The sequence below is a fragment of the Nicotiana tomentosiformis genome, chromosome 12 (genome assembly GCF_000390325.3).
Source record: "Nicotiana tomentosiformis chromosome 12, ASM39032v3, whole genome shotgun sequence".
NCBI classification, from domain to species: Eukaryota; Viridiplantae; Streptophyta; class Magnoliopsida; order Solanales; family Solanaceae; genus Nicotiana; species Nicotiana tomentosiformis.
This window is the reverse complement of record NC_090823.1, coordinates 114,798,559-114,808,728: the sequence shown is the minus strand read 5'-3', so window position 1 is coordinate 114,808,728 and position 10,170 is coordinate 114,798,559. Positions and strand designations below refer to the sequence as shown.

Genomic DNA, 10,170 nt, shown 5'->3' with positions numbered 1-10,170 from the left:
CCTCGTCTCAATTTGCAATGATAAATTCTCTTGTATAGATTCTTGGTCACTTCCCAAAAGGTGGGAATGAACCGTTTTACTGTATGAACTTTCTAATGCAAAAATTTAAATTACGAAAAATGAGATGGTTTTTATTTATTTTGTCTGCAAACACGTTTTCACATTCAGCTTGATTCTCTTATTGTGTAAAACGATGAAAATACTTATGCCTAATGTGAAAATGAGGCATATTTCAGGACCCGAGCATCTTCTGATATATACTTATATTTAACTCTGTGTGAACTATCGAAACAACCTCTCTACCTTTCCAAGTAGGATAAAGTCTGCAAACGAACTACCCTCCTCAGACTCTTTTGTGGGATTTCACTGGATTTGCTGTTGTTATTGTACCTGTCTGTGAACTGCTTTATTTAAAAGTTTAAACTATTAGAAAGTGATCATTAGCATTATTTATCAGAATGACATGGTATGCATATACTGTAATGCTCTCGTTGTTTGATTCTATTTTTAATGTGCGAGTTGCCTGGCACGTAGGGCAACTACTGTGCTAGAAATTATAGGTTAGTAGCTATAAGGGAATAAGTTATGTATACTGATGAGAAATGTTAGTAGTTCAGTTCATTGGTTACATGAACTTTAATCTTGTCACCAAGAGTGGGATTCTCCATCTTGTAATTCTCTCTCTGTTAACTTTCTCCTCCCCTATGCATTATAGTTTTTTTTTTTAAAGTTATGTGTATTGACAGTGTAAACTCTATATTTTATGTAAATGAATTAATTACAGGCACCCCACCTGCCCAGGTGAGGGTGTCAATCCCACTATACCTAATTTCTTTGTTTCCACCATATATTTAACTAAAGCAAGTATCTAAAAAAATAAACCAATATCTAACTGCTTTACAGATACAGTTTAGGAAAATAGTACTGTATGCTGTGTGTTCACCGTCAGTTTTCCAAGTGATAAAATAGTTGTAGAGTAACGACAAATATGAAAACACAGTATAGTCATTAGTCGCCTCTCAAATAATAACCGGCAAATGTATATTTTTGTCTATTAATGTCCAATATACATATATATATATATATATATATATATATATATATATATATATATATATATATATATATATATATATATATATTGTATACATAATCAGTAATATTTTTATATATTTAACTAGTAACTGTAATCAGGGGCGGCCCATACCTAAAGCAAATGAAACACTTGCTTTAGGCCCCAAATATTTAAGGGCACTAAAATTACTAGTATTTTTTTATATATAGTAGTATATTATTTATATAATTATCTTTTATTATTGATAAATTTATTTCTTTATTGTCATATTAATTTTTAATAACTCAATTTCTTCCTCTAATTAATATAACTAAAATAGTTTTCTGTCAATCTTATTTTACTTTGTTTTACTTAATTATATTTCTCTATTCATTAGTTGGTCATGTAACTATATCTAATAATCTAGCTTATTATTTATTTTTCTTACATAAATTATACTCTCTCCGTCCCAATTTATATGAAAGTATTTGACTGGACATGGATTTTATGAAATAAAAGAAGACTTTTGAAACTTGTAATCTTAAATAAATCATAGAAGTTTTTGGGCTAGAAATCATCTCATTAATGGTAAAAAGAAAAATCTAAAGTTGAATTGTTACCAAATATAGAAAGGGACTTACTAAAAAAGGAGTCACTTAAGTTGGGACGGAGGAAGTATGTTTTCTGGGTTCTCCCATTTCAGTTGTGATGCAATCAACGTTAAATTCATTTAATTTTCTGTATTTTATAAAACTAAGTTCTCATTTTTTTTTAATTCCACATCTTCACTTGTCTAATTTTTTTTTAAAAAACAATGTTCATTAAATTTTTATATATATATATATATATATATATATATTAAGTCCTCTTATTAAGATTTTGCTTTAGGCCTCCGATGAGGTTGGGCCGCCCCTGACTGTAATTATCGAGTGTTTAAAGGTCATTATAACAATATCTAACTTTCAAAATTATCTATTCAGAAATCTACTAGTCAATAGTAGAAGAGAGCTTGATTTATCACATAAAGGGAATACGATTTTCACCAGTTGCAAACATGTATTGAATATGCTATTGTTTTAGCCTTTAGGGAGCGTTTTCTCCTTAAATGGGTCCTATACGTTGCAAATCTAGATTAGTCAAGCAGTGGATTTCGGATGCTATGCAGTTAAAAATAGAGAATATGCTATCTTTTAAATAATGTAGTTAAAATGCTTTGACTTTAGCGTTAGAATTGGAAGTCTTCTGGTCTTGATCTCGAGTCTCGACCTTCATCTACATATGTGTCCAGTTTACAGAAAGAAAATGATAGGAAGGAGGAATCGAACAGATGCCAAGGGAATATACACTTTGAAATTCGGTTTGCTTTGTCAAACATTAAATTTGACAATAGAATTAGCAAGATTTTTCTAACATTACTTATATGATACTCCTTTGATAGGCTTCCTCAGTAGTTTTTAGAGACAGATTTAAGATTTAGAGCCCGTTTGAATTAACTGATAAGCTTGAAGTGCTCAAAATATTTTTCAGTGCTAAGGTTAAATTTTTTAAATAAGCATTTACGTGTTTGGATAAACGTGCTGAAACTGATAATAAGTAGTTGATGTGTTTGGTAGAAAAGTGCTGATAAGTTGTTCTTTTATTAAAATGACTAAAATATCCTTAAAAACTTTACAAAAATTTATAAATTAAAAAGTTTCTTTGTAAAGAAAAAAGATGAACAACGAATATGGAATGAAAAGAAAGTTAGAAAATTTATTTTGGGAAAAATATTTTGTAAATTATAAAATATTATTAAGAATAAACTAGTAAAAATCTTGGTCAAAATAAAAGTGTTTATACGCTAAAAAGCTATAAGTTAGGGGTGATTATGACTTATTTTAGCTTATAAACATTTGACTTATAAGCACTTTGGGTGTTTACCAAACGCATTGATAAGTCAAAAAGTACTTATAAACCAGTTTGACCAGCTTATAAGCCCAAACACCCTCTTAATTTGTATGTTCATATCTATTGTTTATTACAATTTTAGTGAATTTTTCGGTCATAAATTTATACTCTACATTCAAAATATTGAGTTAAGATCAACCAGTACCTCAAAACTCTATCCGGCCCCTTGCTTATATAGTGATATACAATGTGGATAAATATGTTATCAGTGAAAATTTCATAGAAATAGCACATCAAAAAATCTTGTCAACCCTTAAGTTTGAACCATAAGATCTCATCACTAAGCAAAGCCGAGGGCGCTATTTTAATTTTTTTTATCACATATTTTGTTTCTGAGAATAGTAGGCCTAACTGAAAAAATGTGACTTTTTCAAAGAACTTTTTTTTCCACTACAGAATGGACAAGGGAAGGGGATCAAGGACTTGTATTCAACTTACACCAATTATATCAGAAATTCCTACTAATATCATTATACTATAAGTTTTGGTGGTGTATTAAAAACATTAAACTAAATCCTAATTTTGACACAGAACTCATCAAGTTTCAATTAATATGAAATTCTGAACCTATTGTTTCAAAAGTGTTATGAGTTTAATAATATAAATTCATAAGTTTAAATTTTATTTTTACATATTAATATAACTATTTACCCTGGTAAATTCCAACTATATTTGAAAAATATAATGTCAACTATCTACTCCGCATATGACAAACTGAGGTTAACATATACACCCTTTGTCACAATTTATGTGATATTCTTTTATTTTTAGTCTGTTCTAGAAAGTTTAATTTAACTTTAAACTTTTTTATTTTATCCTTAGTGAGATAAATTATAGTCATACAAATATTTATTGCTTGTTCTAGACATAACTTTCAAAAGTCTTTTTTTTTTCTTAAATTATATTTACAATCAAATACTATCAAATAAATTGAGATGTACATGTACAATCAAATACCATCAAATAAATTGAGAAGGAGTATTGCTCGTGATGTACTCAAGGGCGGCGTTAAAAACCAAAGTAGGTGTCTATATTTGTTATCAGAAATTCTAGCTCCGCCTGTATTTACTACTAAAGAATTAAACTTTGTGGAGACAAAAGCAAAAGATAACTATTTAATTCATCTAAATTGAAAATCTGGATGTCAACCATGTAAGCTGGAAAATTGCAGGGTGACAATGTCAACTATCTACTTTGCATATGCAGGCAACTGAGACTCAAATAGCTACCTAAAATATATAAAATACTACTCATTATTGTACTACGACATTGTACTAAACCTATGTGGAATCAATTATGCATTAGATTATTGCTAGGAGTTTTTCCCGTATTAGAAAATCATATGAAAATGAGAGAAAACAAGAAACAAAAATGAGCACATCATCATCAGAAAGAAATTTGAACAAGATCTTACAGGATTTAATTGACTCTGCAACACACCAACTGACTCCATAACAGCACAGAGGTAAGTTCCCTCTCTCTCATCTTTCATTCTACTCAATGTTCTTGATTAATTTTAGAGTGGTGAACTTATGCACTTCACAAGATTTTGGGATTTTCCAAGTGTATTTTTGCTAGTACTACTTTTTTACATAGCCATATGCTCCAAGTAAATTTGGTTTTGACATTTTCTGATTAATGTTCAGTAGCAACAATCCGGGTAACAAGCACTATTGAAACAGTTAGAATTGTTGAAAAATCTGTTAATTGCTTTTAAGAACGGTATGATATTGCTTATTTGGGATAGTACTGTCTGATGCTGAAATCCCACTCGAGACAATGAAAAACCTGCAACCAAGGGTAATAGTGGGATGAATGAGATCTCTCCGCTTTTTATCAGAGGTCTCGGGTTTGAGCCTTGGGAATTGAGAAACCCCTAGTAGGAGCTCTTCGTCTTTTAATGCCTTATACGGTGCAAATATGGATTAGTCGGACCAGTGAATTCTCAATACCGGATGATATAGAGAAAAGGACACTAAAAAGCTAGCGTTGACTATGATTCCATGAAAAGAAAAGTGGTTACTTTTTTTGTTAACAAAAGGAAAGTGGTTAATTTGAACTATGTATAATCTGGCTATGCCTGAAAATGCACCTAGTATTCAAAAGGAGATAAAACTTGCACACAATATCATCAGTGCCCTTTTCTTGGACTGGTGTTCTGATTAATACTCTATGTTGTAGAATGCATTGCTATAATTTTTATGTTGGATTGTGGCAGGTAAATATATATATATTTCAGGATCTTAAAGTCCTCTGGGGGATAATGTATGCTTTAAAGAGCTGGTTTTGTTCCATGAAATGTAGACGTCCACCTGGTTTCGAGGACCATGACTTATTAGCTTCTGAGACTTCCTGTGAGTTAAACAATGTCTCTTTGCCCCTACTATTTAGGCAACAGGGTTTTGAGGCTCTTATTTAATTTCTTGTTTCTTTCTTTGGCTTGAGCTTGTTTTTGTAAAGTTTAGTATTCTCTAAAATTTATAACCAATTGGATAGTTTTAGACATTCAATCAGAAGAATCTTATAATCACTATTATTACTTTGTCTTATCATTTTATGTTATATTTGCTTAGCCTTCAGCAAATTGAAGTCTTTCCTCTAAATAATTGGTAATTTATATTTCCTAGCCAATGAAGCTATTGATGTCTTCTTGATTACTTCCAGCAGAGTATGTGTCCAATGGAAATTTGTTATGATGTTAAGTATCTACTCAATCCATAATTTTAGCATCTTAGAGTGTTCCATTCATTTGTTGCAGTTTCTGTTAATGAAGTGGATGCATTGAAAATTCTGTACGAGAAAATAAGCAGCTCCATAATTGATGATGGTCTTATTCATAAGGTAATTTCATCATGCAAAGTTCACTCATTAGGCTTTTATGTAAATTGAGATGTTAAGGGCAGAGCTGTTGAAAACGCGCTATGATCAACAGTCTCAAGAACAGTAGGACTTGATCCATTGGAATCAGCCAATGTATATGACCACGACACGTTAAACCAAGTTTCCAAGATGCATCTGCTTTCATTTATGAGTTTCTTCATTTTTAGTTACAAATATAACAGTGAAAGAAACACTGAAACTTGGTGTTCTTTGATTCTAAGGGTATGAAGTTTAGAAGACCAGTTTGGTATTTTCAAAAAGTTCTTTGTTTCCCTTCCTACTTCTTCTTCATGACAAAAAGGCTACCTATATGATAATCCCACTTTATGATCTAATCTTTTAGTGCCTGACGAGGCAATGTCATAACCACTTTGAAAGCACGTTATCTTTGATAACCATTGTGCTAAAAATTAAACTTTAATTCGTTTTTCAAAGATCTAGTTTAATGAGGCAAGTGATGCACTTTACATGTCCTCCAATGATTTTCAAACTTCGGGTTATGAGATTGTGATTTATGTCTATATCTTCAATGCAGGAAGAGTTTCTCCTTGCTCTTTTCAACTGCAGCCCTAAGCAGAATCTTTTTGCTCAGAGAGTACGTGTTTCACCCTTTTTGACGGAATTCATTAGACATTTCTTCGCCAGTAATTAATGTGATTTGACTCTCTGGAAAAATATTCTCTGTTATAAACGGCTTGCAAATATAATGATGGGTCATCTTAATGGTCATAACTGCATCAACAGTTCGAGTAGTTGCTATATTAACAGGCCATTCTTGAAACTGTTAAAAGTTCTCTGTTTCATGTTGTATGATTGTCCAGCATCTTGATCTTTATTCTCCAAACAAGATCCTATTCCTTCTTGTCACACTATTGCAGCTGTTTGATTTGTTTGATCTTAAGCGTAATGGGGTTATTGAATTTGGAGAATTTGTTCGGTCGTTAAGCCTATTCCACCCAAGGGCTCCTCAAGCAGACAAAATTGAATGTAAGAGATATGTTTGAAATTTCTCTTATAAAAAAGTTGTTTGGAATTTCATTTCTTCTCTTTTCTTGTTTTTTTAAATTCTTTTTAGTGAGGCATACTTTCTTGTACTTATAAGTACAGCAACATGTCAAACATTTTTTCTCCTGTTGCTGACACTAACTTCAGGAATAATTTTGTTCCAGTTGCATTTAAGTTGTATGACTTGAACCACACTGGATACATAGAACGTGAAGAGGTGAGTAGCTTTAACGAAACATACTTGTTGAGTTGTTTCAATTATCCTACCACTCCCTTAATATTATCACTTACAATGCATGCAACATGTAAATTTGAATTTAGAATAATCCCAAATAATCATCAGGTACTAGTCAACTGATTGCTTCTTCTTTTGATAAATATACTGCTAATGAAATGTTCACCGTATAGGCTAAAAGAATTTGAACTAGTTAAAGCTACTGCTGCTTGATCTTACCGGAAACATAACTTGAATGTTCAACAGAGAATACTACTTATTTATGACCCCCTATCAGGATACAGGCATCAGGCATTTTAAATGGTCATAACCATGATTTTCTTGCTTAATCTTCATTAAATGTGTCAGAATAAGACAACAGAAGTTGAAAAAATATGTTAAAGGAGTTCAAGGATGAAAACTTTTCTTTTTTAGGAGGATGATCATATCCTGATGATTTCACATATGATATGAATGACAGCCTTTCTTGAAATAGGAAGTAGGGAAGACTGAAACTACTTGACAGCTATGTTGCTCGGATTCTCCGAAAATGTCGCTGGGTGCGTGTCGGATCCTCCAAAAATAGTGTATTTTTGGAGGATCCGACACGGGTGTGGTAGCATTTTGAAAAGTCCGCGCAACATAGCTTGACAGTACACACTTCACTACATAAATGGTTAAATACATTATTGTTTACACAGTCGGTGTATCTCAAATTCGAGATGCTCAATCTCTCTTTTGACTAGTTTGTTCTACTGTGGAAACTTGTGTAGCTGAAGGAAATGGTATTTGCTATTCTGGAAGAATCAGAATTGACACTTCCAGATGATGCTATCGAAGCAATCATTGATAAGGTGGAGAAGAGTCACTTTATTTCCATGTTAGTCATCCTAAGTATATCTGTTTGATATCTGATCTGTGTGATAATAAACAGACATTTCTAGAGGCAGACACGAATCGAGATGGAAGGATTGATCCAGAAGAGTGGAAGGAATTGGTTATAAGATGTCCTTCTCTCATTAAGAACATGACTCTACCATGCTTAAAGTGAGTTGAAAATTCTAATTAAGTATATACTATTATTGAAGCATAATTTGTTCATTTCCAAATCTGCATTATCACATTCTAACTAGAAATTCTTGATGTCACTAGCCTTAGAAGATGTTTTTTTTTTTTTTTTAAAATTTTATTTACAATTCCAGGGAAATAACTCAAATGTTTCCAAGCTTTGTGATGACAACAGAAGCTCGAGATTCAGAACTAGTGTCCTGAAAACTGACCGGTGCCAACTGCCAAATTCTATCCTGCTACTAGTGTACTGATCAACAAATAAAGTACCGGTCCAATTTTCCCTTTTTCTTCATTTTCTGGTCAATAGTTGTCTGTCTGTTCTTAGGCAACCATAAACTGTATATGAAATGTGTTTGCTATATATGAGAGATTGGTACGGACTATAGCCTAACTAAGGATTTTGGTAATATTTCCCATCTAACTGTTCGTAAAATTTAATTGATGTTATTCATATATATCGATCTTAGTTGGCTAGAATCCCAGTACATTTTGAAAAAAGAACTTGTGAATTAGCTTAGAGGATTTGTGATTAATTTACTCATATCATTTTCCTGTGTAGACGTGGACTACAAAAGAGCATCTATTCACTGAAAAATTACTAATAAGGGAATTTGAACTGTCAAAGAATAAAACTTTTTATCTGCTGGAATTCCTTTATTGGGAAAGTGGGGCTTTAAATTAGAAGGGACTTTTGAGTCCTAAGATAAAGAAAAAGAAACATAAGTTTTAATTAATAGGTACAAGGGACAAATATATTATCATTTGTAATACTGGCTTAAATAAAAACTACATAAAAAGGAGTCCTAAAGTTTGTATTTGCACATAGGGGGTGTCAATTTGAGCCCAAACCCATTCAACCCGCCCAGAGATAAATGGGTTGGGCTACAAACATTTTAGCTCATGAGTCTATTTGGGCTGAACCCAAATTAACCCATCATTTTTTATAGCTCATTCTGACCCATAAAATAACCCAAATACAACCCGTGAAGCTCATCCAAAACAAAGGGATCACAACCCAACTGAAGGCTTGTCTGGAAATTTACTTAGTTGCCCCATCATTAATTTTTGTATCTAAGTTTAAAAATGAGAATCAAGGTATTTAAGTTTTAATGTAAATATGAATAATTTTGTAACTGAGTTGTGGTGAAATTTACTTATTTAGAAATAACATAAAAAATATTTTTCAACTTATAAATTTAAATACTAATTTGTTATTTAAGAAAATATATTTTGATTCTCAAAATACTAATAGTCTATTTTTTTTTTTGGAAAGGAGGGAGTACTTCTTAAGTGGCCAGTACGGCTTCTTATGTTACATTGTAAAGAACAAATAATAACTACATAAATAGATATAAATCAAAGTTTGTATAGAAAATCGTATGGGTTGTTTTTCTCTAAAAGATTTAATCAACAAAGTTTTCTGAAAATTTTGTGTGGCCGGAAGGCTCTTTTCTAAATGAATTGTTTATGGAACAATTGCAACATCAAAAAAAAAAAAAACTTCAACTAGCCAAACCTTTATCTTGCACAAAGATTTTCTGAAATATTATCTCTTTTTTTTCAACCGCTATTTTTTTTGGCCTTTTTTCTTCTTTCTTATACACTTTTAAATATTTATTTAGTTTTAGAAAGTTATAAAAGCTCATGAATAGTTGAGTATAAGATTAATCCATATGTATTTCTTAGCTAAAAATTTAAAATTAGATATATAGAAATTCATCGTCAGTGCATGGAATGAATAATTTAGGAAGAAGTTAAGAAAGTAGGGAACATACATAGGTGTATAAAAGGTAAAAGATTTTGTTTATGCAAGAAGACCATAGTTCTAAAACATGGGTCAAGTTGGACGGGTTGGGTTATGACCCATTGTTTAGCCCATCTTGACCCAGCACATCTTAGCCCAAATACACTTGGACTGGGTTGGGCAATGACCAATTTATTTACTCAACCCATCATGATCCGCCCAAGTTCAGCCCAACCCGTCCATTTGCGGCCCCTA

At 31.8% G+C, this 10,170-nt stretch overlaps 1 protein-coding gene across 2 annotated transcripts; it reads left to right on the top strand.

Annotated features, from left to right (window-relative positions):
* Positions 1 to 4,065: 4,065 nt before the first annotated feature.
* LOC104113205 (calcineurin B-like protein 4) lies at positions 4,066 to 8,592 on the top strand. 2 transcript variants are annotated; one of them, XM_009623312.4, is made up of 9 exons: positions 4,066 to 4,466; positions 5,220 to 5,355; positions 5,760 to 5,842; positions 6,417 to 6,476; positions 6,760 to 6,868; positions 7,051 to 7,103; positions 7,874 to 7,954; positions 8,035 to 8,147; positions 8,303 to 8,592. In XM_009623312.4, the coding sequence occupies exons 2-9, from the start codon at positions 5,265 to 5,267 to the stop codon at positions 8,370 to 8,372; spliced, it is 660 nt and encodes a 219-aa protein (XP_009621607.1). In that variant the 5' UTR covers positions 4,066 to 4,466; positions 5,220 to 5,264; the 3' UTR covers positions 8,373 to 8,592. The 2 variants fall into 2 exon arrangements, with proteins under 2 accessions (XP_009621607.1, XP_009621608.1); XM_009623313.4 differs by having other exon boundaries at positions 4,078 to 4,466; positions 5,241 to 5,355.
* The last annotated feature ends 1,578 nt before the right edge of the window (positions 8,593 to 10,170 follow it).